Source organism: Penicillium pulvis (assembly GCF_028828015.1).
Source record: "Penicillium pulvis strain IBT 33274 chromosome Unknown contig_7_segment1_segment0, whole genome shotgun sequence".
NCBI classification, from domain to species: domain Eukaryota; kingdom Fungi; phylum Ascomycota; class Eurotiomycetes; order Eurotiales; family Aspergillaceae; genus Penicillium; species Penicillium pulvis.
Window position 1 is genome coordinate 1,635,221 of NW_026643079.1, and position 27,170 is coordinate 1,662,390.

The 27,170-nt window shown below is 49.7% G+C and overlaps 15 protein-coding genes across 15 annotated transcripts; 7 read left to right on the forward strand and 8 right to left on the reverse strand.

Moving 5' to 3' along the window:
* Positions 1-335: 335 nt before the first annotated feature.
* Positions 336-622, reverse strand: N7503_008558 (uncharacterized protein; the record flags this gene model as incomplete). Its single annotated transcript, XM_057068105.1, has 2 exons — positions 336-521; positions 572-622. 2 exons carry the CDS (start codon positions 620-622, stop codon positions 336-338), a joined length of 237 nt encoding a protein of 78 aa, XP_056918960.1.
* A 162-nt stretch (positions 623-784) lies between these two features.
* Positions 785-2,229, forward strand: N7503_008559 (tRNA-splicing endonuclease subunit SEN54 family protein; the record flags this gene model as incomplete). Its single annotated transcript, XM_057068106.1, has 3 exons — positions 785-897; positions 955-1,718; positions 1,778-2,229. 3 exons carry the CDS (start codon positions 785-787, stop codon positions 2,227-2,229), a joined length of 1,329 nt encoding a protein of 442 aa, XP_056918961.1.
* Positions 2,230-2,645: 416 nt separating this feature from the next.
* N7503_008560 (NEDD8-activating enzyme E1 regulatory subunit) lies at positions 2,646-4,387 on the reverse strand (the record flags this gene model as incomplete). Its single annotated transcript, XM_057068107.1, has 2 exons — positions 2,646-3,947; positions 4,013-4,387. The coding sequence occupies 2 exons, from the start codon at positions 4,385-4,387 to the stop codon at positions 2,646-2,648; spliced, it is 1,677 nt and encodes a 558-aa protein (XP_056918962.1).
* A 1,187-nt stretch (positions 4,388-5,574) lies between these two features.
* N7503_008561 (RICIN domain-containing protein) lies at positions 5,575-6,027 on the forward strand (the record flags this gene model as incomplete). The annotated part of the gene is made up of 1 exon (XM_057068108.1): positions 5,575-6,027. One exon carries the CDS (start codon positions 5,575-5,577, stop codon positions 6,025-6,027), a length of 453 nt encoding a protein of 150 aa, XP_056918963.1.
* A 615-nt stretch (positions 6,028-6,642) lies between these two features.
* On the forward strand, positions 6,643-7,727 carry N7503_008562 (ribose-5-phosphate isomerase RKI1; the record flags this gene model as incomplete). The annotated part of the gene is made up of 2 exons (XM_057068109.1): positions 6,643-7,223; positions 7,288-7,727. The coding sequence occupies exons 1-2, from the start codon at positions 6,686-6,688 to the stop codon at positions 7,725-7,727; spliced, it is 978 nt and encodes a 325-aa protein (XP_056918964.1). The 5' UTR covers positions 6,643-6,685.
* Positions 7,728-8,022: 295 nt separating this feature from the next.
* On the reverse strand, positions 8,023-9,238 carry N7503_008563 (WD40 repeat domain-containing protein; the record flags this gene model as incomplete). Its single annotated transcript, XM_057068110.1, has 3 exons — positions 8,023-8,839; positions 8,917-9,172; positions 9,229-9,238. 3 exons carry the CDS (start codon positions 9,236-9,238, stop codon positions 8,023-8,025), a joined length of 1,083 nt encoding a protein of 360 aa, XP_056918965.1.
* Positions 9,239-9,424: 186 nt separating this feature from the next.
* N7503_008564 (GTPase GPN2) lies at positions 9,425-10,592 on the forward strand (the record flags this gene model as incomplete). Its single annotated transcript, XM_057068111.1, has 3 exons — positions 9,425-9,713; positions 9,770-9,870; positions 9,930-10,592. 3 exons carry the CDS (start codon positions 9,425-9,427, stop codon positions 10,590-10,592), a joined length of 1,053 nt encoding a protein of 350 aa, XP_056918966.1.
* Positions 10,593-10,769: 177 nt separating this feature from the next.
* N7503_008565 (Rpp14/Pop5 family protein) lies at positions 10,770-11,529 on the reverse strand (the record flags this gene model as incomplete). Its single annotated transcript, XM_057068112.1, has 2 exons — positions 10,770-11,134; positions 11,286-11,529. 2 exons carry the CDS (start codon positions 11,527-11,529, stop codon positions 10,770-10,772), a joined length of 609 nt encoding a protein of 202 aa, XP_056918967.1.
* A 539-nt stretch (positions 11,530-12,068) lies between these two features.
* Positions 12,069-14,174, reverse strand: N7503_008566 (uncharacterized protein; the record flags this gene model as incomplete). Its single annotated transcript, XM_057068113.1, has 3 exons — positions 12,069-13,592; positions 13,657-13,963; positions 14,038-14,174. The coding sequence occupies 3 exons, from the start codon at positions 14,172-14,174 to the stop codon at positions 12,069-12,071; spliced, it is 1,968 nt and encodes a 655-aa protein (XP_056918968.1).
* Positions 14,175-15,202: 1,028 nt separating this feature from the next.
* Positions 15,203-16,724, forward strand: aclA (putative ATP citrate lyase subunit (Acl); the record flags this gene model as incomplete). The annotated part of the gene is made up of 2 exons (XM_057068114.1): positions 15,203-15,643; positions 15,708-16,724. The coding sequence occupies 2 exons, from the start codon at positions 15,203-15,205 to the stop codon at positions 16,722-16,724; spliced, it is 1,458 nt and encodes a 485-aa protein (XP_056918969.1).
* Positions 16,725-17,968: 1,244 nt separating this feature from the next.
* On the reverse strand, positions 17,969-19,179 carry N7503_008568 (uncharacterized protein; the record flags this gene model as incomplete). The annotated part of the gene is made up of 5 exons (XM_057068115.1): positions 17,969-18,087; positions 18,152-18,565; positions 18,622-18,743; positions 18,817-19,053; positions 19,103-19,179. The coding sequence occupies 5 exons, from the start codon at positions 19,177-19,179 to the stop codon at positions 17,969-17,971; spliced, it is 969 nt and encodes a 322-aa protein (XP_056918970.1).
* A 180-nt stretch (positions 19,180-19,359) lies between these two features.
* Positions 19,360-20,599, reverse strand: N7503_008569 (FAM50/XAP5 family protein; the record flags this gene model as incomplete). Its single annotated transcript, XM_057068116.1, has 3 exons — positions 19,360-19,674; positions 19,730-20,288; positions 20,364-20,599. 3 exons carry the CDS (start codon positions 20,597-20,599, stop codon positions 19,360-19,362), a joined length of 1,110 nt encoding a protein of 369 aa, XP_056918971.1.
* Positions 20,600-21,167: 568 nt separating this feature from the next.
* Positions 21,168-22,279, forward strand: fip1 (cleavage polyadenylation factor subunit FIP1; the record flags this gene model as incomplete). Its single annotated transcript, XM_057068117.1, has 3 exons — positions 21,168-21,311; positions 21,362-21,414; positions 21,466-22,279. 3 exons carry the CDS (start codon positions 21,168-21,170, stop codon positions 22,277-22,279), a joined length of 1,011 nt encoding a protein of 336 aa, XP_056918972.1.
* A 502-nt stretch (positions 22,280-22,781) lies between these two features.
* Positions 22,782-23,467, forward strand: N7503_008571 (GroES family chaperonin; the record flags this gene model as incomplete). The annotated part of the gene is made up of 4 exons (XM_057068118.1): positions 22,782-22,784; positions 22,955-23,179; positions 23,307-23,365; positions 23,440-23,467. 4 exons carry the CDS (start codon positions 22,782-22,784, stop codon positions 23,465-23,467), a joined length of 315 nt encoding a protein of 104 aa, XP_056918973.1.
* An 829-nt stretch (positions 23,468-24,296) lies between these two features.
* N7503_008572 (uncharacterized protein) lies at positions 24,297-26,944 on the reverse strand (the record flags this gene model as incomplete). The annotated part of the gene is made up of 2 exons (XM_057068119.1): positions 24,297-26,198; positions 26,252-26,944. The coding sequence occupies 2 exons, from the start codon at positions 26,942-26,944 to the stop codon at positions 24,297-24,299; spliced, it is 2,595 nt and encodes an 864-aa protein (XP_056918974.1).
* Positions 26,945-27,170: the final 226 nt, after the last annotated feature.

Below are 27,170 nucleotides of genomic sequence, written 5' to 3' on the forward strand. Positions count from 1 at the left end.
ATGTTCCAGAAGCCCACGTCATTATCATGTCTTACGATTGCATAAAGCTTGGAGTTTGTTGAGAGGCAACGGAAGCTTGTTCATATTTAGCCTGGAAACGGGGTGTTGATGGCTGTCCCAGATGCGTTGTATTGCGAGATATCCTAGTCTACGAGATACTTGGTTTGTCCTTGATTCCATATTCAAATCTGGGGTCTTGTATGTGAAGATACTCGCGCTTCCACCCTTCATCTGATCTATTAATATGTCCGGCTAAGCGGATTGAAATGTAAATGTTTAATTTCAGTGATTTCGCCAAATAATGTGGGTATCAAAAAACAACTCTAGCCCCGCCATCATTCTTTGATTTCCAGAAACCCCATTGCAACACTCAGCATATCCGGATCGACCACCAATTCGGCGCTCTTCTTCTTGTCATCCTCGATATTTCGCAGGCATTCTTTCAAGATCTCAAGCACGGCATGGTACTGCCTCGAGGCGGGCCCAAAGGTGTTGAGTGTATTTTCTAGACTGTTGGAAATCTGCAACCTATTAATTTGACTTCAGTCATAATGATTCCAGTAGAACTGACTTTGCGCAATGTCTCATTGTAATCCACTTGTCTTGGCGAGGATGATGCCATCGTGAATGTTGATATGTACAGTGAATGGAGAAGAAAGATAGGTGCTGATAATCGTTATCGGCAAATGTGGGAGGCTTATCGATAAGCCCGATTTTCTGGACTTCATTCTCGCCGCGACCCAGTTCATCGAGCTTCCATTCTGCTCACACTCCACCATACACAATGGCTGATGCAGACGAGGAGGTCATTAACTCTACCTCGGCCGAAGCGCCCCAGATCGAGGTAGATCTGTCAGACGAGACCCAGGATTTTCGCCTACTAAACCACCTAAGTTTGTACGTGCGCCGCTTACCACTTACTATCTCGTTTTACTAACAAAGGATTTTGAGTAGCCTTGGCGACACAGCTTCTTCAAGCTTACCCAAGCGTGGCGAAAAGGACTTCGAGCCCAACCCGACCGAGTTCCAGGCCGATGTTCTCTCCGCCTCGCGACAGGCGATGCATAATGCGCTCTCTCACCCGCGCATTCACAATCCCAAGAACCGAGTCATAGGTTTCTATGCGCCTGATGGCCCTGCACCGCCACCGCAATATGTTGAGACTCCTAAGGATAAAGGAAAGGGCATGAACATCTCGCCGGACGCCTGTGTCTGTATCCCAAATCCCAAGGGCAAATTCTTTCAGAATACAGGGCAGACAGATCGGTGGAATCGCGTGTGGCTGTTACCCGAGGAGGCTCTGTATATGATTGAGAGAGGAAGCATGGACATTAGGTGGCCGACCTCCTTGACGGGGACCACGGAAATGGGTGGCGACGTTAGCGAGGACGAGGTTTCGATTCCGATGAGTTTGCAAGCGGCATACGCTTGTTTTATGGGACAGGGCGGTTTGACTCTTGAGAGATACTCGGTCTTCACAGGGTTGAAGCGGTTGGGATATACTGTCTTCCGGGCACCTGGATGGGATGACGCTGCCAAGCCTGAGGATTCTAATAATGAGAAGAAGGATGCATACGCACAACTGAAACAATTGAGACACCGCGGTCCGGGGCTCGCAGGTATTCTGGCCTCCATTTCGGATTGGATCCATGATCCCATGTCCACAGCATCCACGACAGCTGGTCCTGTCATTGGATGCGGCATTCATCGCACCTACAGTGAGTATATCTTGACTATCGCATGCATGCCTTACTATTTAGCTAACAATGATCACCAGGCGATGTATACCGCAAAATGGAACTGATCCCATGGTACGACCCTGTTCTTGCGCCCCAGCGGGATCCCCTGGACACAATAGCTCCCTTCAGAGTCGTCTTCCACGTCTACAAGCCCACAAACGTGATCAAGAAGACCGCTCTTCCGACGCCAGATTTCAGAATTGCCGTCGTCAATACTCGCGAACAAACATCAATCCCAACACTTCCTCAACTTGGCGCACTGTTAGAAAGCACGCCTCTCGATCCGCCATCTGGTGAGAAAATGGAGCGCTTGCTGTATATGCGTTTGCGTCATGGATACCGCAATGTTGTTTTAGCGGTTGTGGATCAGGGTGTCACTAGCTTTTTGCGCATTGGAGATGCCGCGTTTGGTAAAGAGAAGTTATTCGATGCTAAACATATCCCATCTGGTGGTAAGAAGCATGGATTTTCTAAGCAGAGAAGGAGGTGATGGATATATCATTCAGATTACTCAATCTTGAACAATTGAACTCAAAAGGGCTCTCTGTTAACGCCATGGTTTGGTGTTGGCCTACTACGGTGATCGAATTTTGGCTTGTTTGAGCAATTTGCTCTTACGCTGTGTCTTGAAAAGCCACCTGATCATCGATCGGCGAATTTATTTCATACCCAGGGCCAAAGCCCACCGCCTCGAAGTGGGCAGTGGCGGATGTACAATACGTTTCGCATCAAAATACCGGCTGGTCAGCCATCTACTGCAAATATAAATGATACACCCTCATGGCATGATCATACAGACTATGCATTTCATTTCTCGTAATGCGCTATACCAGGCTACCACGAATCATAAATCATAAATTGACCGTGGAACGATTCCAGTACGAGGACTGTTCTATCCCAGCCCTTCTAGAAGCGATACATCTCACTCCGACTTCGAGCGCCATCGAAAACGCAAGTATTGTCTAGAGGAACGTACTGTCTCGTCAGAACCTTAAGCGACTCCTGTGCGACCAGACCACCCGCCAGTGACGCAATATTGTGCAGCTCACCACCTTCCGCACGGCGAATCTCCTGGATAGCATTGTCAATGCTCTCCTGTGCTTCCTCGTCAAGGGGTGTTGGGTCATCACGGGCCAGCAGAGCGAGGATACGCTCTTTCTGCGCAACCCAGAGACCCTCATCATCAACAGATAGTTGGTTTTGTGCCGGTTTATTCTGAATTTCATCCACGACCGCATCGATAATCTGGCATGCAATGAAAATTGATGCGAGAGACTCAGGCATAGCGAGTCCACTACGCAGCGCCTTCAGCGTAACAGCATCGGTATCCTCGTTAATTTGGGCGATTCCCCGTCCGCGAACGACCTTGATATGCGCTGCATTCTTGCAGAAAACCTCAACCTCCCGATCAAGGATAGTAGTTGTGCGCCCGAGTTGGGATTCAAGTTGACGGATGGTCGCAGTTACTTCCTCCACATCTTTCCGTGCTTTGGCCTTGTAGATATTTTGCAAGGCGACGTAGTCTGCCGACTGGGCTTTCATGTCAGGAAGTGAGCCCGGCAGAGGTAGCACACCGTGCGCGTTATAAAATGTGCGAATGGCAGAGGCGATAACCCAGAAATCGGCGGAGTTCGTAGTCAGCTGCTGGCATTGTTGCATTTCGAAGATCTCGCGGATAGAGCTGCGCAAGCTGAAGGGGGAGATTGTTTTTAGGACGGCGGCGACTGCTTCATCAAAATTCTCTTCGCCACCTTCGGCGTTCTTAGTGCGTGCGTTTGAGCGAACGAATTCGCGGAATGCAGATTTTTCTTTGTAGTTGTCTGGCATAGCTCCGTGTGATTGTTTCCATTGCGAGAGGAATCGGAGAAGAAGTAAGATGTAAGGTACGTGGCCGTGTTGGTGGTCGTCCATGCTCTCCAGGTCACCCAGCGATCCGGCAGCTGCGGCGAGTTCGGGCCATGGGTTCAAGAGACGCAGGTCTTGTGTTGACTCTGGGTCCGGGTGAGTTTCCACAATGGGGAACTCAGTAGGCAATTGCAATGAGAAGGTTGCGCAGAACCCGAGAGAGTGAACGTACAACACTGGAATTTCTAGTTCCTGTGCCTTTTGGCAAAGTGGCTCTAGAGTAGAGCGCTTAGTTGGGCCGGAGATAATGACCAGCTTGTGCCGAGAAAGGAAATCCGGATCTGTGAGGAGATCAGAGATAGACTAGAATCAAATATTAGTATTTGGTACATTGAACTTCAGGGTGTGAGGTCTCAGTGGATACATACTTTGGAATACGAATACCCTTGCACATCGGGGTTCAATTCTCGCAGCAGCCGACATGTTTCATCAGCACGCGACTTCCCGAGAGACCCTTCCTCAAGGAAAAAATTAACTCCCAGGTCAGCTTCAGTAACTGTTGCCGGATCCACGATGGTAAATCCACCGATTCCGGGTAGTACCAGGTTCTTGAGTGCTTCCACGCCTGCAACACCCGTAACGCCGGTGCTGCTGGAGCCGAGAGGGCCATCGGAGTTCACCAACAACACTCGCGCATCTTCAAGGGCTTGTTGCCCGGTTGCTGCCCACAATCGGAGTTGGCGATCATATTTTCGTTCCTTGGATGTTGGTCCCGAAATGGTCGCGGGGAAGGAGTCGGCCATGGTCTGATAATGTTGAACTGATAGGTGGGGAAGAAGAGCAGAGATGGAAGTTATTCTTCAGATCATCCACACAGTTCCACAAGAAAAAATTATTCTAACTGAGCCTTTACTGCTCCCTGGCCTTCTTCTTCTGAGTCTTTGATGTTGAGTAAGGAATGAAGTCGCTTTCTTGTTGTTGATGCGCATCGGTTTGACTAAGCGGTGGGGATCAGCAGCCTTAGATTCGAGGCACTAATAGCCTCAATGATGCCATGTTTTTTCAAATCACCAACGTGATAAATTACTTGCACTTTGAGATTATGTTCTTTTCCAAAGACGTCATAAGACACCAAGTTATTTTGGGCTCATATTTATGTAGATGAAAAGCAATTCATGTCTTCCAGTTGACAAACGCCTAGGTTGATGAATATATAGTTCGGCCTGGGAACTCTGAGTAAAATAAGCAGGAGTTGTTTGTTATCATGCCTCAGAACCTGACTACGTAAAATACGCTATAATATTACTAGGTACTAGGGGACCATCTGGGAACTTCAAGGTCTAAGTCAAATAGACCTGCGCTCGCAGTTTTATTGCAAACCAGGGAACATGTGGAGGCAACTTCCCGCTAGTCACTGTGCGTATGACGGTCTATCTGATATAATAACATTACAAAGGTTGCTTAGGTAGTCTAACTTATAAGGACCGATGATCTTTAGAAATTCTTGAGCTTCCAGCTTTCCAAAGTTCAATAACATATAACACAACCCAGTTGTTGGATATGACTAAAAGCTGAAGTATGGCCAACCCGCTCACGTCATATACTCACTAGTGACAGTAATATTTAACAAATTCTCCATTGAGTGTTAGCTTTTACTCTACTTGGCTCAATTCTAGACAAAGAAAAACCAAGTTCTTCCCGCGGTGGAGAACAAGCAAATCCAATACATTTGTGAAACATGCATTTCCCCTGCATATTAGTCCGATCAAACATCCGATCTTTAAGGCTTTGTCGAGAATAAATATTCTAGTACTACAATAGGTAGAGATTTTCTTAGCTGAGATCAGATCTACATTAGATCATTTCAATCCCCTGTAAATGTGTGATTCTCAAAAATAAGTCAGCCAAATTCCATCTATTTAATAAGCCCATCCCTTGACTCCGAGTTCCCTGCAACTCAACCACTTCCACAGCCAACCCACACGACAAAATGCAATTCTCTCTCTCGATTGCTACTATCCTCGCAATTAGCACCCAGACACTTGGTGCTAGTCTGTTCGGCCTCTACCGTATCCAGCAAAACTTCAATGGCGAGGACCTGGTCTTAAATGGACAAGGAAACAATACCACCCCTACCTTCGGAGCTCCCGTTGGCAAGGCCAGTCAAATCTGGAAGTTCAAAGATATGGGGGACAACACTACGCAGATTCAATGTGTGGCAACGAAGCAATACCTCAACTGTGGATCTGGTTCTTGTTTGGAGTCGCCATCTGCTCAAACATTCTACCTGGAATATCAGGGTCCCTACCAGTACACCTTCCTCAACCTTCCTCATGACCAATCGCTGCGTTCGACAAATGGGAAGGAGATTACGACTGCCGAAGCGACTGAAGGGAGTGAAGACAATATATTCGAGGTCATTCGAGTGGAGTTTTGTGAGTGAAACTTAGTGTTTGTGCAATAAGAGGTTACTAATTCAAAGTTCAGAGTTCACACTTTGAGATTAATCATCTAGCAAGTAAGTAAACATGCCCGCAATGTTATGTTCCAGGTAGTACATACGAGGAAACCTGGACGATACTTGGGCATACAGTCTCTGTCACATGTCTTCACAATGTATATCTCCAAAATGAGACTATCATAGATAATCTTAGAAAACAAATATTTTGAGAGATTCATTCCTAAAAGGCGGCCTTAATAGTCCAGAATTGTAATCTACACTAGGTAGAGTCGTGCCTCTCTGCAACTGTGCCGCCTACCAACCATGCAGAAGGATGCAACACAGGTGGCATGATCCGAGTGTTCCAGAACAACTTGTATGTCATAAGCTGCTATTAGACCAGATCAATCATAGTAGAATTTTACAGTATCTTTCAAACAAATTACATTCGAAACCATAGAAATTGACGCTTGAAAAGTGCCAGCCTACGTAATAAATTGGTGTAGAAAAGTAGATTTTCCAACTTCCCATACCACTCACAAACAATCAAAACCCCCACATTCTCACGCCAATGACGCTACAGTGCAGACCCAACCTTGACCGGCACTAATCCGAGCAGAAGTCCCAAAAACGCGCAATTTATGTACGGAAGCTGACTTCCATGGGTCCACAAATCTGCACCATTTTCTCCCTCTCCACCCGACTTTCCTCTCTTCCGCGAACCCTGCCCCGCCTCCACAAAACTTTCTCACGACAACATCCTTCTCTATCCCCGCCTTCTCTACCCCTCCACTCGACCTTCCGGGCCCAATTCCACTCCACTATGATCGACGTCGAATCTGCTAAGCGCGCTGCCGCACAGGCCGCTGTTGCGAACCATTACCCCAAGGATGCTCGCTGGGTTGGTATCGGTAGCGGAACCACGATCATCTACGTCGTCGAGGCTATTAAGGCCCTTGGTATCGATACTGCTGCTACCCGCTACGTGCCGACAGGCTACCAGTCCCGCCAGCTGATTATCGGCGCTGGATTGACGGCCGTTGAGTTCGATGCTATTCCCCCCGGCGTGGTGTTGGATGTTGCATTCGACGGCGCGGATGAGGTCGACGACGACCTTAACTGTATCAAGGGTGGCGGCGCTTGTCTGTTCCAGGAGAAGCTGGTTGCGATGCAAGCGAAGGAGTTTATTTGCGTTGCTGGTGAGTTTCAAAGCCAAGTGCTTTTTGCATGTGACTCACGCTGATGATTTTTTTTTACTGCTAGACTCGCGCAAGCTCCAGCACCGTCTTCTTACCAACTGGAAATGCATTCCTGTTGAGGTCGCCCCCATTGCCGCTTACCGTGTTCTGGACAAGTTGAAGGAACTTGGTAGCATTGAGCCGGTTATCCGTACCAACCTGGACGAGAAGGAGGGCCCTCGTAAGACGGATCAGGACTTCTTCATCGTTGATGCTCCTTTCCCTGTCATGCTGACCCAGGCTGATGTTGCTGCCGGCAAGATCTCTGGACAGAATGGTGTCTGGGAGGTTAACGAGCTATCGAAGAAGATCAAGGAGATTGCTGGAGTTCTTGATGTCGGTATCTTCTCTGGTCTGACCGGTCCTCAGGCTACCGCTGCTGGTGGTATTGGTGGCCAGCGTCCTATTGCTGCTTACTTTGGTATGCCTGACGGCTCGGTGTCGGTGCGCATGGCCTCTGCTTGAAGGCTCAAATGGTGACTTTATTTTAATTTTCGGATTTGGTTTACGTATATAGCATGATGATACCAAGATAGTCATCCCATTCTTATAGAAAGGGGATCTAGAAATGAAGAGATGTATAGATTATTGTGGATTTGGATCAATTGGCTCATTAGATTCGGTGGTATCAAAAAGACTGCTTTATGTTTCCTCCGTTGTCGATCCCTAGGTCGACTTATACATCTCCCCATATTTGTTGGGGATATGTATACTACCTGACTGAAATTCAGGTTTAAAGGCGTGCTAGCATCGATCTTCTTTATTTCGCACCTTTACCCTTGGCCTCTGTCTCGCTCAACTCGCGCACATAGATCTTCACCACTCCTTCCGGAATATCATCCTTGCCGTCCTCAAACCCGGGGCTCACTGCGATAGCAAGGTATTTGCCGCTGGCGCTGAAATCCACAGCAGCGACACTAGACGGATACTTCTGGTACTGACGAATGCGGCGCTTGGAAATACCATCCCACAGAGCGACCACACCATCACCACCTCCTGACGCAAATGAACCATGAACGGGATGGAAAGCAAGTGCATTAACGGGGTACACGACGTCGACTCCATCGTCCGATGTCTGACGATGGCACTTGAAAGCGTATTTCCGCGCCTGGGACTCAGGCGAAGGGTCGAACCACTCAACGGCAACACGTCCCTCAATACTGGATGAGGCATACCCGGTGTCTCCTGGCATGCAAGCGACACAACGTGTCATGAATTTGAGACTGCTCTCACGTCGTTGCCAAGGCTCGACCTCCACTCGGTTACCGTTGGTTGAGGTGCTGTCAGACTGTGCAGTGAGGAGGGCCAAAGCCTTCAGGTCGTAGATGTGGAGGGCACGCGATGCCATGGCGACAACGAGCTTTGTGGCTGTGAGGGAGATAGAGAAGGGTTTGGAGGGAAGCGGAATCACGGCAGGTAGGGAGTCGGTGATTGTGCCGGTGTCTGTGCGGGATACATGGAGCGTAGAGTCCCATGAGCCTGAGATAATGACCTTGTGTTCAGGGCTGTAGACGACATTGCGCACACCTGCTTCGTGGCTGCTAATAACGGTTTGTTGAGATGTGTTTAGGTCAATTCTGAGATAGTTAGTCAACAAGCTCAAGTTCAGCGATGTAAAAAAGCTCATATAAAGCTCCATTGAAGGGTTGCTTACTTGCGCACATCCCAATCCAATCCAGCGGTATAAATCTCGTTCTCATTCTCGCCAAAGCAAACATCCAACACAGGAGCGCGGTGCTCAAATTTCTGCAAGAGTTTTCCTTCTCCCACTTGGCCATTCTCGTCGCGCAGATCGTAAACGTAGACGTTCTTATCCCATGATGACACTACAATCCGCGTCGAATCGGACTCGGGGGAGAACTTCAAGGCAGAGATAGCATCGGTCGGTGGCGAGGCCAGCGTAAATTGATCTGTGAATAAGTCAGAAACCACCCAATCGGTTGTATTGAAGCTTTGAACCACTCACTGGACGCCATTGTGAAGGGTTGCAAACGTTGTAAACGGAAGCAAGTTGGCGGCTTAGCTGCAGCTTTACACCGCAGTTGCTTTTCTGCCCTCACCTACCGCCCGCGTCCCCCGCGCTTTCTGATAAGAAAAAAGATCTCGATCTAGCTGAAACTCGTGTCTACAATTTCGATTTTAATTATTCCTTGACCTTCAGGATGCCATTTGCCCAGCTGGTTATCGGACCTCCCGGAGCTGGGAAGTCCACCTATTGCAATGGCATGCACCAGTTCTTAGGCGCCATCGGCCGAAAATGCTCCATTGTTAACCTCGACCCCGCCAACGACAAGACCTCATACCCGTGCGCGCTGGACGTGCGCGATCTTGTGACTCTGGAAGAGATCATGGAGGAGGATCATCTTGGGCCTAACGGAGCTACACTATATGCTCTCGAGGAGCTAGAGGAGAACTATTCTTGGTTGGAGGGCGGACTGAAAGAGCTCGGAGGTTTGTGCCTCACTCGCCTATAATTTGATCTGATCAACTGATGATTTTATCTATAGAGGATTACGTTATTTTCGACTGCCCCGGACAGGTGGAGCTATTCACACACCATTCGTCTCTACGAAACATCTTCTTCCAGATTCAAAAGCTGGGCTACCGAGTTCGTATCAGTCCCGACATCAAGGAAAGAGCACCTCACTGACCATCCTTGTGCAACAGTTAATAGTAATCCACCTCATCGATTCCTACACCCTCACGCTACCCTCAATGTACATCTCCGCTCTTCTTCTTTCTCTGCGCGCCATGCTCCAACTAGACCTCCCACACCTCAACGTCCTCACCAAAATCGACAACCTCTCCAATTACAACGACCTGCCTTTCAACTTAGACTTCTACACTGAAGTCCAAGACCTCTCATATCTCCTCCCTCATCTCGAAGCCGAAAACTCTCGTCTCACAAACAGCAAATTCAGCGCTCTGAACGAGGCCATCATCTCACTTGTGGAGGAATTCGGGCTCGTCAGCTTCGAGACGCTGGCCGTTGAGGATAAAAAGAGCATGATGAATCTGCTACGAGCTATTGATCGCGCGTCAGGGTATGCATTTGGGCCTGCAGAGGGTGCGAATGACTCGGTCTGGCAGGTTGCTGTTCGGGAAGGAATGGGTGTTACGGATGTGAGGGATGTGCAGGAGAGATGGCTCGACGCGAAGGATGAATATGATGATATGGAGAGGGAGGAGTTGAAAGAGGAGGCGAGAATGCGCGAGGAAGCTCACAAGGCTGTCAATGGAGACCCGGATGAAATGGACGAGGATGAAGAACTGGCAAATTGGAAATCTTCAATGCCGGATAGCGGGATTAAAGTGCGCCGAAAGGAATGATTTGTGAATATAATCGTTCTGATAAGCGGCTAAAAGATTCAATGTATAATATCGCATATGCCATGATATGGCCACTCAGTAGGGGTATCATTAATCGTACAGGCAAGCTCCAACCGTCGAGGTATAGACCTAGCCCCGGAAGTCTCAATCCAGTCAATGGATGGATATAGAGAATGCTCAATCCTCGTCTTCCATCTCATCATCACTCACGTCCATAACACCCTGCATGGCCACTTCCTTCCCCCCACCAACACCCGAAACCAAATCCCCCAACACACCCTTCTCCTCGACTCCTCTAATCCGAACAATCTCCCTCCTTGCCCGCCGAATAGCTTCCTCCTCAGCCTTCTTCATTGTTCCCGACACTCTCAAAACCCGGAATACACATCCCCGTTCCCGACCTCCGTTTGGTCGCTTCTGAGATGCATCGCCGTTTGTGGAGGGAACATGCGACATATATGTAAGAGCGGACCAGACGAGGCGGAAGGATGCGCGGGGGCAGCGGAGAATGGCGGTTGATGTTGCGGGGGAGAGGTATTTGACTGGATTGAGGTTAGTATATGTAACGCAACACACAGTCTCATTTCTTCTCTCCCGCCCTGTTTCTTTCTCTCCCCTTCGTAGGTCTAGAGTATGGGAGAAAGAAGAACCATAGAATCCTAAGTAAAGGAAGATGAAACAGATTGAACCTACCATTAATTCCTCCTGCAGAAGCACCACCCAATTTTCCTACACCGCAATCACCATATAGCTCGCTGACTTCCTCACGAATCATCTTTGCGAGCAGGCCCGGTGTCAGCGCGTCGGATGTGGGCGAGTGGATGGCCAGTTGTGCGGAGGTAGATGTGCTTGTGGATTTGGGCGTGGTGGAGGGCCATGTTGCCGGATCTGGGTAGAGGATATCTATGAGCAGATATCGGTTCTTGAGGCGGACCATTTTGCGTATTGTCTCTTCTCGATAATGGAGTGGTGGTATGGAAATGGAGAGGCTGAAATTGAGGGCGCGAAAAAGAGGTGGGTACGATAAGATAAGGAAATTCCACAGCTTTAGTGAAGGCCAACACAGGATTGATCTGCATTTGCCGACAGAATATCTAGTGTCGGAATTTCTCTCTACTTTGATACGTCCTATGTAATATGGAATGAAGTGAAAATTGTATACCTCAATGGCTTGCTTATATTCATCATGCAAGGGCATTCATTAGGTCCCCGGAGGTCTAGTCATCTAAACAAATTAAATCAAGAATCCGTAGTCGGGCATGGGCACCGATTTCTATCTTGGCGTGCCGTTTTTTGTTAATTCATGTGGCATCGCCAGTCAAGGCCGGTTTGTACCCTTAGAAAAGGCTGTGCAGACACAAAAACTGCTTCAGACAAAAATAAAACAAATGGATCAACCATCCAAACTCCACCATCCTCCAATCAGAGGATGGACTGTATGCCACTAGCGGACGGCGCTGCAAATCATGAACAAAATCACAGGTTGACCTCAACACGGCCCTCGGCACCACCCTTCTGGAGAGTGGGCAGCAGGTAGGTGATGTCGTCCCAGGGGTGACGGTAGAGACCGGTGCGCAGGCGCTTCTGGTCGAGGTAGTGGGCAATCAGACCAATGCTGCGACCCAGGACGAACAGACCGTTGAGGACACCCATGCGGATGTAGTCCTCAGCCTCCTCGGGAGTGAAGGCACCGCAGTTGCGGAGCAGGTCAATGAAGCAGACAGCAACACAACCGTCAACGTTCAGGATCAGGTTGTCCTTCTTGGAGGTAGTGACAGTCTCAACAGCAATGGCGTAGTCGAGCAGCTTGGTGCTGGGGAAGTGCTTCTTGGCGAACTCCTTGACAAGCTCGACACGCAGATCGGGGTTGTTGCGGGACTTGACCTTGTGGCCGATACCGGGGATCAGCTTGTTGGCCTTGCGAGAAGAGTCAACGAAGTCACGGGGGCTGAGGCCCTTGTCAAAGGCCTTGGTGAATTCCTCAGCGGCACCGTCCAGCGCACCACCGAAGCGGGAACCAATGGTCAGCAGACCGGAAACGAGGGCACTGATCAGATCCTTGCCAGCACGGGTTGTGATGATGGTGTTCATGGCACCGGAGACGGCAGGACCGTGGTCAGCAGTGAGCATGAGAACCATCTCCAGGAACTTGCTGGCGTAGGTGGGCAGGCGGCGGCGGAACCACAGCAGAGACATGACACCACCGATACCAATGTCCTCCCGGAAGACGTCGGAGATGGGCATACCGGCGTACAGAAGCTCCTGGCCACGGTCGTCGGAGATAGTGGAGATGAAAGCAGCGGGCTTACGGACAAGACCGAGCTCCTGGGCCCAGGAGTAGTCAATGGGGATCTTGGGGACAACGGGCTCAGCGGCGGGGACAATGTTACCCTTGCTGACCTCGGCATCGTAAACGGCCTTCAGGGCCTCGGGCAAGTCCTCGAAGGTTTCGGGGACGACAATACCAGCCTCACGCATGGCCTTGTTCTTGTAGACAGCAGTCTCGAGCTGAGAGTTGGCGGAGGCACCGGCGTGACCGAACTGAACCTCAGTCTTGAACATGCTGGCGCAAGTACCAATGGCCCAGGCGACAATGGGCTTGGTGATGACGCCGCTCTTGACGGCCTCGATCACACGGTACTCCTCAACACCACCGACCTCACCGAGCAGGACGAGGATCTTGCACTCAGGCTCAGCCTGGTAGCGGAGCAAGTGGTCAATGAAAGTAGTACCGGGGTAACGGTCACCACCAATGGCGACACCCTCGTAGACACCGTCGGTGTTCTGGGAGATAATGTTGTTCAACTCGTTAGACATACCACCGGACTTGGAGACGTAACCGACGGAACCCTTGCGGTAGAGCTTGGAGGCGACAATGTTGTCCATCATACCACCAGTGTTACCGATCTTGAAAGCACCAGGCTTGATACCACCGACGGTGGCGGGACCGATGATGGTGATACCCTTCTCCTGGGCAGCAACAAGGATCTCACGAGCACGCTATTTGCAGGTTCTTGTCAGATTTTGAACTGCAATTGCAATTGAGCCCTGGGGATGTACTTACACGCTCGGGAACACCCTCAGCAATGATGGCAATGGAGCGGATCTGGGGGAACTGCATCAACTCCATGGTGGACTGGTAGACGGAACGGGAAGAGGCGAAGTTGACGACGGTGTCGACATCGGGGTGCTTGGCGAAGGCCTTCTCAGTGTCCTGGTAGACGGGGAGAAGGGTCTCGCTGGTACCCCAGTACATCTTGCTGACGAATTGGCCACCGAAGGTGTAGATGATACCGGCGACGGAGGGAGTGGAGCGCTTGCAGATGAAGTCAAAGTCGAGCATGCCCTGCACGGCTCGGGGTTGCATGCCACTATTACCAGTCAATTCTTCTGTTCCACTTCTTTGGCTAGGCTCGAGGCCCCGAGGCCTCGCGTGCGGACTTACTATACGAAGCATCGTGTCTTGTTGTGGAAGAGAGCGTGGTTTGCGGGAGAGAGAACACGGCTGGGAGGGGCGAAGCGGGTAATGTTGTCGTTGGCAGACTGGTTGCCGTTGCCGGCAGGGGAGGTAGTAGAGGGCATGATGAATCTGTAGCGGGTTTGGAGTGTTAGATCTTGGTTCGGTGATTATAGTGATAGAGGGGCAAGCTCGAATGCCATTTGCCGTAGGAAAGAAAAAAGAGAAGAGGAATTGTGCCAATGAGGGAAGTCGAGAAACGTACCTATTTGTGCAAAACACCCGCTATGTTTTTTTTAAGAGGAAAGATTGGGGGGAAAGAAGGAGATCAAGAAGAAAGGAGTTGCCAGAATGTGAAGAAAAAAAGCGCGGGGCCGAGTACTCGCAGATACGGTGTACAGCTCCTCCCAGCGTACGCTAGAGCTCAACAGTTCCCCAAAGTACCGGGTACCACCGATACTTGTGGGATCCACTTTGAAGATCCATTCTGCTAGCGTGTGTTTCCGATACGACGTATTATTACCACTGTATAAGCCAGGCCCTGTCGTACATCGTACATCGCATGTCGCATGTCGCAAGCCGACCCTCTATAGATAGAAGTTGGCCCCAATATGACTATAGAGAGGGAGATAGATCCTATAATTTGTTTAAAATACGGTGATTGCTATTCGATGATTACGGTGGTTGGCGCCCTGGGGCCGGTCAACCCTGATACAGTGCTGGGGGCTACTGTGTAGATCAGATTCTGGGGGTTAGCCCCCAACGGTTTAGATTCAAGCGTTAAAACAAGTTCGGAGTTACAATGGAAGCTAAAAGAGCGGTGTCGGGGCCTCATCGACTCCGTACGGGGTTACATGTTGCTACAGAGTAAGTCTGGTACTGATGTCAAGTACGGGAGCTGTAACCTGAGTGTAATCCCAACAGGGCAACCCCCCACCTTCCACTCTTTTTTTTCAGAGTCTCAACATACAGTGGATCACCCCTCAATTGTACGCTGTAATCTCCAGCACAATCTTTTTTCTTGTTCTACGCCGTATTCTCCAGTCTTAGTCTTTTTTCCCCCTAGCTTCGGCTTTCCAAAAAGTTATCCTCCCTCTCCTTTCCCTCTTTTTTTCTCATCCTTGATCAATTCCTCTCACACACACATACAATCATGTCCGCCAAGTCTATTCTCGAGGCCGATGGTAAGGCCATCCTCAACTACCATCTCACCCGCGCCCCGGTGATCAAGCCTACTCCCCTCCCTGCTTCCTCGACACACAACCCTCCTGCTCGTCTCGCCTCCCTCCACTTCCCCGACGACAAGAGCGTCAAGGATGTCCTCGACCAGGCCGAGGTCACCTACCCGTGGTTGTTGGTCGCCGGCTCCAAGTTCGTTGCTAAGCCCGATCAATTGATCAAGCGCCGTGGTAAGAGCGGTCTCCTCGCCCTGAACAAGACCTGGGCCGAGGCTCGTGAGTGGATTGAGGCTCGCGCCACCAAGGAGGTCCTCGTTGAGACTGTCACCGGTGTCCTGCGTCAGTTCCTCGTTGAGCCCTTCGTGCCCCACCCCCAGGAGACTGAGTACTACATTAACATCAACTCCGTTCGTGAGGTAAGCTGAAATCTGCCAACGTTGATAACGAAACAAGAAAAAGGGAAGCTAATTTGAATTCCAGGGTGACTGGATCCTCTTCACCCACGAGGGTGGTGTTGATGTCGGTGATGTCGATGCTAAGGCCGAGAAGCTGCTTATCCCCGTCAACCTGAAGAACTTCCCCTCCAACGAGGAGATTGCCTCCTCCCTCTTGAGCAAGGTGCCCAAGGGTGTCCACAACGTCCTGGTGGACTTCATCTCCCGCCTGTACGCCGTCTACGTCGACTGCCAGTTCACCTACCTCGAGATCAACCCTCTTGTTGTCATTCCCAACGCCGATGCCACCTCCGCCGATGTTCACTTCTTGGATTTGGCTGCCAAGATCGACCAGACTGCTGAGTTCGAGTGCGGTACTAAGTGGGCCGTCGCTCGCAGCCCCGCTGCTCTGGGTATGCCCACTCTCCCCTCCGCCGACGGCAAGGTCAACATCGACGCTGGTCCGCCGATGGAGTTCCCCGCCCCCTTCGGTCGTGAGCTGAGCAAGGAGGAGAAGTTCATCTCCGACATGGACGCCAAGACCGGTGCCTCCCTTAAGCTCACTGTCCTGAACGCCAGCGGCCGTGTCTGGACCCTCGTTGCTGGTGGTGGTGCTTCCGTCGTCTACGCCGACGCCATTGCCTCCGCTGGCTTCGTCTCCGAGCTCGCCAACTACGGAGAGTACTCCGGTGCTCCCACCGAGAACCAGACCTTCCAGTACGCTCGCACCGTCTTGGACCTCATGCTCCGTGCTCCCCAGCACCCCGAGGGTAAGGTCCTCTTCATTGGTGGTGGTATTGCCAACTTCACCAACGTTGCCAGCACCTTCAAGGGTGTCATTCGTGCCATCCGTGATGTCGCCCCTGTCCTCGTCGAGCACAAGGTCCAGATCTGGGTCCGCCGTGCCGGTCCTAACTACCAGGAGGGTCTCAAGAACATCAAGGCTGCCGGTGTTGAGCTGGGTCTTGACATGCACGTGTACGGCCCTGAGATGCACGTCAGTGGTATCGTCCCTCTGGCCCTCCAGGGCAAGAAGACCGACGTCAAGGAATTCGGCGTATAAATGTGATTCTTGCTTTTGGAAAAATTTGGGTCTCTCTTGTTTGTTGTTTCTTGCAGCGTTGCACCTCCCCTCCGTTGCATGGGTTTGTGTGTGTGGAATAATGCATGGCATGATATGAAATATGCGGGATGATGCCGCCCCGCGGGCTGGGCTGTGCCATGCAGTCCCCCCGGCGTCTGTTCCTGGTTTGCTGGTCGAGGGTTTGGCGTTTCTCCCTTTCCCGGACGAAAAGACCGCGTGCTTGGTGCCGACGTACATGATTAGATTTCCTTTTATGTTCACCTTTCCCCGGGGGATTTAGATCGTGATATCCCATCGGATAATATATCAGTGATGATACGAGACTTTTTGCACATAATTGTAATTCAAGTTATACCTTAGGAATTGTCCATGTAGCATTCCAATTTTTGAAGGATTCAGTCTGCTTGGATAGTCCTGTGGTAGGAAAATATGTGCTGAAGTGAATGGGCGACACTCGAAATAAAATACACGTTACCAAAAATACAGATCTATGTAATAAGGTACGGGGATATACGACTCCACCAGAGCTTTCCCCGGATTAACAGGGACCAAATCGATCCCGTTGATCAAGATAATCAGGAACGACTCATAAAGTTAAGGTATGGACCGTGCTGAGGGGAACTTGTCAATTTGGTGGGTTGTGTTGCATACCGAGGTGGGTGGCGAGGTTCCGCTGCTCCGAGATTAGATCCCGGACGAACGGGAGGCTGGGGATGCGTTAGGGTAGCTAGAAGCCATAGCTAACCGTATACGGATAGTCAGGTTCTATATTTGTTAATCAAAATGCTTGAGAATGGCGATTGTATTTGTTCCTCCTGATTTTGGGGGGTTTTGATGTGAAATTGTTGGTTTGTAGAATTGGGTTTGAGCTATGTATTTGCCGGGCGGTTATATTGATACCCATGCAGGGTAATCTGGACAAAGTGGCCAAAGAATAATTACAATTGATTCTGCGCTGCTAGTACGAGCAAAGGTGTAGGAATAGGCTTTTAGACATGGAAAGACAAAGTCTGGAAGCTCTATAGTCAACCTTGGAATACTCGTGCCTGTGTTTCTTACTCACTCGGCAGTTTAGTATACAAGCAAGTACAGGGGACGATGTTATCCGCCTAGGGTTCTGAATATTGGATAGCTTTATTTAAATGATAAAATAATTGAGTCGTGAAAACAGATAGGTAAGCTAACATCGTGCAAACCAAGACTTATGACAGGCCCGTGCCATGCTAGTTCCTAAATCTGGCCATAATAACATCGTCGGGTGGGAGTTGGGACAAGGCCGTCAGAGGCCGACTGCTCTGTGGAAGCCGGGTGCGATGCTGCGGATTAGTGTTTCTGATATGAGCTACAAGTAGAAGGGTTGTCAGTCTCACGTTGACAGTTGTTTCTTCAAAACGAAACAAACATACGATTCTGTAAGTTCAAGGTAGGTCGACCTGGAGGAAGCATTCCCGTAGGTTTTGAGATCTTCGTGTCAACCCGTCTGGAGCTCCCAGTACCACTTCGCTGATATCGATGCAGTTGCTCAATTCCGCCGGGACTCATAGGAAATGAAGGTGTCTTTGGAGGGAATGGCGCGGAGCGAGTAGGTATTTGAGATGGCCCAGACGGGGCAAGCGATCCGACAGGTAGATTTCGCGATACTGTGTTTAAAGTATGCGACACTGTTTCCGAAGCTGCAGTCTCCATACGGGATCGCATGGCGCGTGCTTTGAGAAGATTGTAGAGATTCGTCATCTGTGTCAATTTCGTGGACTTTTCACGGTAGAGATCGACAAGCTCTTGGTTTTTCTTTTGCAGTTGTTCCTGGGCTGCTTGTAGATCTAGATGTGAAGGTTAGTTTTATCCATTAAATCTGGAGAAAATCAGTCCATCATACCTGAAAGCTTGCTGTGAAGACTTGAGATTTCTGAGTTGGCGTTGAGGACAATCCGATCCATCTGCATATTGAGGCTTGTATACTTTTCGGTGAGACTCTTGCCCAAGAATTCTTGATAAAATCTAAGAAGACCAGTAAGCCATTGTTGTACTCAATGATCATATAAAACCAGAGAGCATAGATGAATAGGTTTACATCTCTTGTGTGCTTTGATATGCCCAAAAACCTAAAGCACGGCCAGCGCACTCCATGACAGTATTGGGGTCCAAACCACTCAGCACACTCGTCTTGTAGTCTTCCGTTGGGTTTAAAATCGTAGAAACAGCATCATCGGGGTTGGATAGAACTGTTGAACAGGCAGGGCAACGACGGTCATCGGCGGTAGGGTGTGAAAGTCCGAGGCCATCTGCACATCCTACACAAAATATGTGTCTTGAACTGTCAGTCTTTTTAATGGCCAGCCATAGCCAATGCGACTCACGAGCAGGTTGTCACCACTGCTCTCTCTTTCAACCGTGCACGGCATTTGAGGGAATTGCATCGTAGGTGGAAATCCATGATGTGGTTTAGTATGGGCTGACGAGAGGAAAGGAAGAAAAATGGGAGTGGGTGGTCAATCAGCGAGGACTCGCTTCAACCATTCATCGTAACTTGGTATTTGATCTAGTTTTGAGCCACAAAGCGCCTGGATATATTCAAAAATAACAAATTTGCCACCAAGACAATCACAGAAACACGCTAAAAGAAGAATGTATTTCCCTGTGCATCACGCCGTGTCGAGTTCATCTTTTCTTCAAATTCTTTGCCAGGTTCATACTCGTTCCAAAGACTGGCCGGGAAGATATGCTTGTTCTTTTCATACCAGCGACGGTCTACTACTTTGGTTTCCGCCGAGTCCTTGTCAGCACCCTCCAATGGATGGTCACTGGGTCGATACAACGGGCCATCATTTGAGCGCTCTGGGGGAGGCTTGTTGGTGTAGTCAAATAATAATCCCCCCGTTTTGGAGAAGCTTGGCACCCGGTTGGCGATGAAGTGGTAGAACTCATAATGCTACACCCAGTTAGCTCGAATGTTCAGTAGTGATGGCTGTTCAAGGATTACTCACATGAGGAACAATGATATTGCCTTTTACAAGCATCAAGTCGTCAACACTGACTCGTGCCCATTCTCGACGAGTATCTTTCCGTGCCTTGGAAGCTCCATTGGCACCACCGACTCCCAACTCTGCACCAACCTTGCGACACCGATCCAAAAACAGCCATACGTGATCTCCCTTCCTGACTTTCACTGGACCAGCAGGTGTACTTGTACCATCGAAAAATACAAATGGGATCAATATCTCCGTGTTCTTGACAGCTTCTTGCATGGCCAAGAATTCCTTACGAAGTGCATCACGAGCCTGCGCTTGTTCTTCCAGAGCGGCCTTGGTCAGAGCTTTCGGAGGAGGTGGCGCATTTGGGTTGGCCTTCATGCGAACAGCTCCCGAGGTTGGGCCATCCTCTATCGGTGTCTTCGAACCCGACCGAGATATACTCGATTCGCGTGGAGTAGCTGCGGACTCTTCGCCTGTCCCATCCTCATCGTCGCCAAATGAGAGCTTGCTCTTCGCAAGAGGCTTCTTCTTTTTCTTTTTGGGAGGATCATCGCTTCGAGGCGTTGACGATCTATTCGGCCATAGAACGGATTAGCTCAGGTCCCCGTGGAGACAGTCGTGGGGAAATGGAGCCCTTGGAACTTACCCGTCAGTCACATCGCCTGCAGAGGGAGTTGCGCTTCTTGAATTACCAGATGCCAGTCGCCCAAGGGACTTGTCATGCGCCTCGCGCTCTTTCTGCTCTAGGACCTCGGCGCGCCGTTTGCGAAAGTCGGATAGATGCACGAGACCGACGGTTTGCGACTTGAGCATGTCTTCCGCGGAGGCAGTTTGGCCCGTGAAGGACCGTGGGGTGGAATTGCCACTCTCCTGATCCGTCATTGTGCGTACTGTTTGATTTACACAGCTGAGAGGTAGTTGCTGGGAGAAGTTGACTCTAATGAAAAACGTTAGATATCTGAATCACTGACGTCTGGGGCTCTGCACGTGACTGGATTCAAAGGTACCGCAATGCTTAGATCAATGATTGAATCGAGAAGAATTGATAGAATTGAAAATGAAGAAACTGGCTCAAGGAAATGTAACCAGCTTCATCTCGCTTATTGAATGTAATTACCACATTGACAAGCCTGGTAGAATAGTGAAGTATATTGGAGCCTTATTTTCCAGGTATCAAGTTTGAACGATGAAGATGCTCCAAAGGTCACAAACCTATTTGTCAGAGAACATTCAGGACAAGCTTCACAATCTCATTCAAGCCTGTTTATCTTTATTATCTTCAATATCATCGTTAAATTATCATCCTTCTCCACAACTGCACCTTCGGCATACAAACATCGAAGCCAGTTGAAGTGCAAACAGTCCAAACTCACATTTACCTGCGGAGGATCGCCAGCCAGTCGCGACATCTTTTTTACAACAGAATCCGTATCACTGAAAGCAAATCACAATGGAAGACGAAGAAGATGATTTCTACGATCCTGCCGACACAGTGGCACCGGCTCATGCCTCGAACAACACCCAGGACGCAGCTCCCGGCCAACACATGGACGACATGGATGACGAGGAGGAGGTAGAGGTCGACTCCGACGAGGTTCGATATCAATCCTTTTACGCTTTGGTTCCTTCGCTAACCAAGCCCAGGACGATTTCAATATCATCACAGAGGCGCCTGCCGACGCACCCCCTCCAGAGATGTAAGCTACCAGCCATCTGAGCGCATGTTCATATTTATCTAACCCTCGAAGCTCCCATCCACGCCATGCAAGCTTACGACAAGACTCGCAACGGCCATCCTCCGCAGACTCATCGGCTGTCTCTAAATCTGCGACCCCGTCTGCCACTCCTCGTCTCGATGTCCCGACTCAGCTGCCTGGAACTGGCAGTGCTGCTCCCGCAAAACCCACCGTGCCCCAAAACCAAAAGCCAGGCTCCTCCTACCCAGCCATTCATACCTCTACTATCGACGTCAATGGCAATCCCGTGCACCCTTCCACTGGGAAAACCATCATGGCTACGGACATGGACACAGACTTTCCGGCTGATGACAAGCCCTGGCGGCGGCCGGGCTCTGACGTCTCCGACTTCTTCAACTACGGCTTCGACGAATTTACATGGGTCAGCTATTGTCTGAAGCAGCGGGAGACGCGCAAGGAGGTTGGCGATCAGAAGCGACAGATGGATGATATGTCCTCGTTCTTAGGCATGGGAATGCCTCCGATGCCTGGTGCACCACCTCCAGTCCCTGGACCCACGGCCGGCGGCCCACCAGCCATGCCTGGTATGCCCGGCATGCCTGACATGTCCCCTGATATGATGCAGCAGATGTTGGCGGGCATGATGGCTCAAGGAATGGATCCCTCTAACATGGACCCAATGGTCTTTATGCAAAGCGCCCAGGCGATGATGGGTGGCCAGCCTGGCGGTGGTGGTCAGCAACAGAACTTTGGAGGCCAAGGACAGAACCAAGGCTTCGGTCAGGCTCCACAAGGTCAAATGGGATATGGAGGCTACGACCAGCGCGGTAACTATGGAGGCCGTGGACGTGGGCGGAGATGGTAGTCTCAATGTCAGCTTTAGTACTTCCTATGTGTTCAGTTTGGGTTCGCCCTCCGGATGATGGGCTGGATATTGCGGCGTTTTATGCAAATGGAATTATTGGGAATTTCCAATGGCTTATGCTATTTGTAAAAGTTCATGGCGCAAAGGTCCGCTTCGGAAGAACGGAGCTGTGCTGTATACTGGGGCAGGATGATAGGAGATTCCATCCCGTAGATCCTCTTGGTAGTATGGCAGTATTGGAAACAAAATAGATGTTTAAAACAAGTGTAAATTAGCGCAGATTTCAAAGCCTTTCAACTCCGATTTACTTGGGTTGTAATTGGTCCGATCAAGTTGTTAGACTCGGGTTCTTCAATGTTCCTCGGGACTAAAGCTGTGGTCTTGGCATTCTGGAAATTTCTCGCGGCGAAAGTCCAGATCTTCCTCCCCCGGACACTTCCTCTTCCCTTCTCCATCCCACGAACATCACCCCTTGACCTCAAGACTCTCTCCTTCCATCACAATGGTACGTGAAATGTTCAATTCCTGCGAAAACACCACTCTATGCCCTTTACCAAGCTTCTTGGCAAGCTAGACTGGCCTCGGAGCCCGCCCGCGCATTTTTTCCTTCCCCAGACTCAACCGGATCAACACCCCTCTACCTGTCAAACATCATACTGATTCCAATGTCAATAGTCTGCCATCCGTAACATCAAGGCTCTTGCCCCCCTCTTGGACCGTGTCCTGATCCAGCGCGTCAAGGCCGAGGCCAAGACCGCCTCCGGTATCTTCCTCCCTGAGAGCAGTGTCAAGGAGCTCAACGAGGCCAAGGTCCTCGCTGTTGGCCCCGGTGCCTTCGACAAGGATGGCAAGCGTCTCCCCATGGGCTGCGCCGCTGGCGACAAGGTCCTGATTCCCATGGTAAGTTGGCGCTACATTCCCTTTTCCGACGTCTTCCGCGCATCGCATTACGTTGCCGATGCGTCCCCCTCGGCATATACTCCGAGGCATTATTTATAAGTTATTTGCTAATATAACTACTCTACAGTTCGGTGGTAGCCCCATCAAGATCGGCGAGGAGGAGTACACCCTGTTCCGTGACTCTGAGTATGTTTATGCACCTTACCCACCTACTTCAGCTACGCAATCGTTTTCCGAGCCCCCACTAATATACCATACAGGATCCTTGCCAAGATCAACGAGCTTTAAGCGCCTTAACAAGTCACTTTAACTCTTGTCTCTCGCATCCTCTTTATCTGGATGTCTTCCTCGCCACCCGAGCTATGAATCCTCGAGTAGGAAGGCATCCAGTATGTACCATACCGAAGCGAAGTCACGAGCTCGACCACTCTCAACGATCTCAAGAACAAACCCTACAAAAATAATAAATTATATCTCCGGGGTTCCGGTGCACGTCCCTTGGGTCAGGCTTTGTCCCGTGGTCTGCTTTGGCCTCGTTCATCTTTGCATACTGAGTTTTTGAAGCGCTGGATTGGCCTTGGGTCTTGCATGTCTTTGTCCAATGTATTTTTAAAACCAATCGCAACTTGTCGCGTCTTTGCTTGTGCTATGGCAGGCAGTTGGTAATTTGATGATAATCTCCTCTCATACCAGTCATGTCTGTTCCATTTAGATTTAACCGATGTAAAGTTCTATTTCCTGAATATTACCCGCCGCACGATATATCCATATAATGTACTCATCTGGAAGACATTGAATGCCAGGGCTTGATCTTGAACATGTTCAAATAGCTGGTTCCTTTTGGCTCAGGGCTTCAGAAAGTAATATGAATGCTTGGGACGACCTAGTACCTACCACCACCTGGAGATTTCCTAAAATACAGGGCAAAATAAACTTGGAAGGAGTATAGGTTTGACTTTCATGACTTGAAGTTTTACGAAACTCCTATGTAGGGCTAGCTAGATACACTGGTAGCGTTGAATCAAGCCATAATGGATGCTTGGACAATCGATATCCCGAGCCCATAAGAAGTGAAAACCAAGGAAGTATCATCCTCGCATGAGACCCCGAAGGCATCTCAATTCACCTCAATAACATCATGTAACCTGACCAACAAGCCGTCCCCTATCAAACCCTTAAACCGATACAGCCTCTCAATATGCCTCATATCAATAAAAGCGGTCAAAGCAGACTGTTTCTTCTCTGAACCCTTGACTGGAAAATATTGAAGTTCACCCCCAAGCCCAGTTGCAGCACCACCCTCCACCTCAAGAACATCGAGCACTGTCCTCGCCGCAAAAGGATTAAGTCCAATGGCTCGGAGGAAAATCTCCCACCTCGTCTCGTCGTCCTGGAGGAGCTGATTCAGGGTGACATATCCACGGAAGCTGGCATAGATGTTTGGATCAGGGTCAGGCACAGGAATGCAGATTTGCGGAAGCGAATAGGTGTGTTTGGCTGCGAGGGTGAGAATGCATGCCGTCATGTGTTCCGGGAGAGCAGGAAGTTGAAGAGGGGTTATTGTTGTTGATTGAGAAAAAGAGTCGCAGAAAACATTGAGGGAATGGAGAGATTCTTGGATGGAGTTGTTCATTCGTAACGATTCTGCCGGACTGGTGTTTGCTTGGACTTGGACCGAATGGCTGATAAGCAAGTACAGGATTTCGTATCGAGGTGCTAGGTACAAAATTCGTTCTCTGAGAGGAGATCTGACATCTGGGTTGCTTCGGATGTAGGGATCTTTAGGTCTGTGACCAGGTAGGTAGGTTTGTGTTAAGGCGTGTAAAGATGATAGTATGATTCCCACAGACGGAGCGATTATTATGTCTGCTTCTGGGGGTGTTCGTTGATAATGGGGGTTTTCTGATTCTGTGGGGGTCAAGAATAGTTTGTACTCCCGGTAAATCAGTCTGGGAGGGGTGGGCTGTTGTTCGAGAAATTGGATTACTTGCAAATGGGTCTTGAGAAGATCGATGGACAGGAAGAGGGTGAAATCGGATGCCATATTTGCGTGGTTGTATTTGATTTTGGCGAGGGTGGCAAAGGAATGGGAGTTTGTTGATGGCTTAAAAGCTGAAGGGATGTGTTGATTCTGTTGATGCTGCTGCTCGTTGATTTTGTTAGTTTCGTGAGCGGGAAAGTAAGGGCTAGTTGAAGAGCCGTTTGCTGTGACTATGCCCCTCGTTTCCATGAATGTGGATAGAGAACCAAGCCCTGTGCTGAATAACCCAATACTGGATGTGCTTGGATTCCCAAGCACCGCAGTAGGGGGATTTTCAAGAGGTCGTGTGCCAGTCAAGCCGGTGCGTTGAACTGACTTACCGTTGTCATTTTCAGACCGTTCTGTTGCAGATTCGATGCCTGTAATCGACAGAGGATTGGAAATAACAGGAATAAGCTTGTCAGAGATAGGAAAAGCAATTTCACTATCAACCGAGCGGGGAGTCACTGGAACACCACCATCCACAGATGATGCGTTTGTGTGAAGCTCAGGAGATGCTTCGATGGAGATTGGTCGCGATGCAGTCCCATTGGCGGGTAGGTCAGTATCTAGTACATCCTGAGCAATTTGTGTCAATATCGATATATTATTTGGCTGAAGTCGGCCCCTATCAGTTGAACTTGGAGGTACTGCGGCATCATCTACCTTGTGAAGCACTGAATCCGCAGCACTATATGGACTCTTGGTAGGTGATCCAGATTGGACGCAAGGCGACATTCGCGAATGTTGACTCTGATTCTCCGCTTGCGTATCCTCTGGGATGGAAGGAAGGGCTTGCCTGTCTTCCCGTAGCTGGATAAGAGCTGGGTCTTTAGGAAACAGGAAAGTGGGAAGTGGAGTGTTGTTTGACGGGGACTTCCCTTGACGCATTGCAGCTAATTTCCGGGTACGAGCTGCAGATTTAAATTGCATTGATTGCCCACTGTGCAGTTCAACCTTCTCGGGAACAAGCTCCATGTCATGGAAAAGCGTAGCGGTCTGTTACATTATAAGTCTCGTTTCAAAATTGAACTCGCACGAGACAGACTGACCTTGTGCTGGAAAAGCATTTCATAACGTATCGAATCCACTGATTTGCTCGATGCTTCGCCCTTCGGCCTCCAATCCTTGGACATCAGAGTACGTGCCTTTTTGCTAAGATCCAATCTCACAGAGCCGAGACTTCGAGCTTGTGCGAGCACTTCCGAGAGACTTGAGGGCGTATCATAGTTCTTGGGTGGGCCCCACACAGTACCAAAGCCCAGACGCTGTGCAATAAGAGGTGCAAAGTAACTGTCAAGCTTCACAGACTGAGATTCACTTTGTGCATGTTCTGGTTTCAGGCACGTAGAATTGAAGCCGGACTCACTCCGAGAGACAATGGACTGAATTTCATGGATTGCATGTTCGCTTTGCAGAGGAGGATCTCTTGAACGGGTACCCAATTGATTGATTGAAGGCAGCATGTCGTCCCAACAGACTGGTGACTCCGTAGGCGTTGTCTTTTGTGCAATCAAGAGTAGAGCAGATTCACGACTAAGATCAAGCTTTTGCGGTTCTAGATCCTTTCTGGCAGTCGAATAGAACTTCTTGAACCCGCTTGCGATTCCACCAGAGTACTGATCAGGTGAGGGGATTATCTCACTGATACTGAGCGCTGAAGCTATTCTCAACTCAGTGGGGACTGCAATGCCTTGTTGCCGAGCGTATTGTAGGATATCAGAGTCGAACCTTGGAGGATCCATCTTGACGATAAGGAAAATAAGCGTGGGATTATAGCAGGGAAGACTTGTCAAGGTGGGGGGTGTGGAAGGAAGGCAGTAAGTAACTGGTCGAAAAAAGGGCTAGAGAAGTGAGATGATTGTATCACGTATATTTTGGGAGTGAGAGATGTCTGATAATGACCACCTGGGCACACTTGCAAACCATGTATGGCACTGCTGGTACAGTAAGAACTAGTCAACAGCTCAT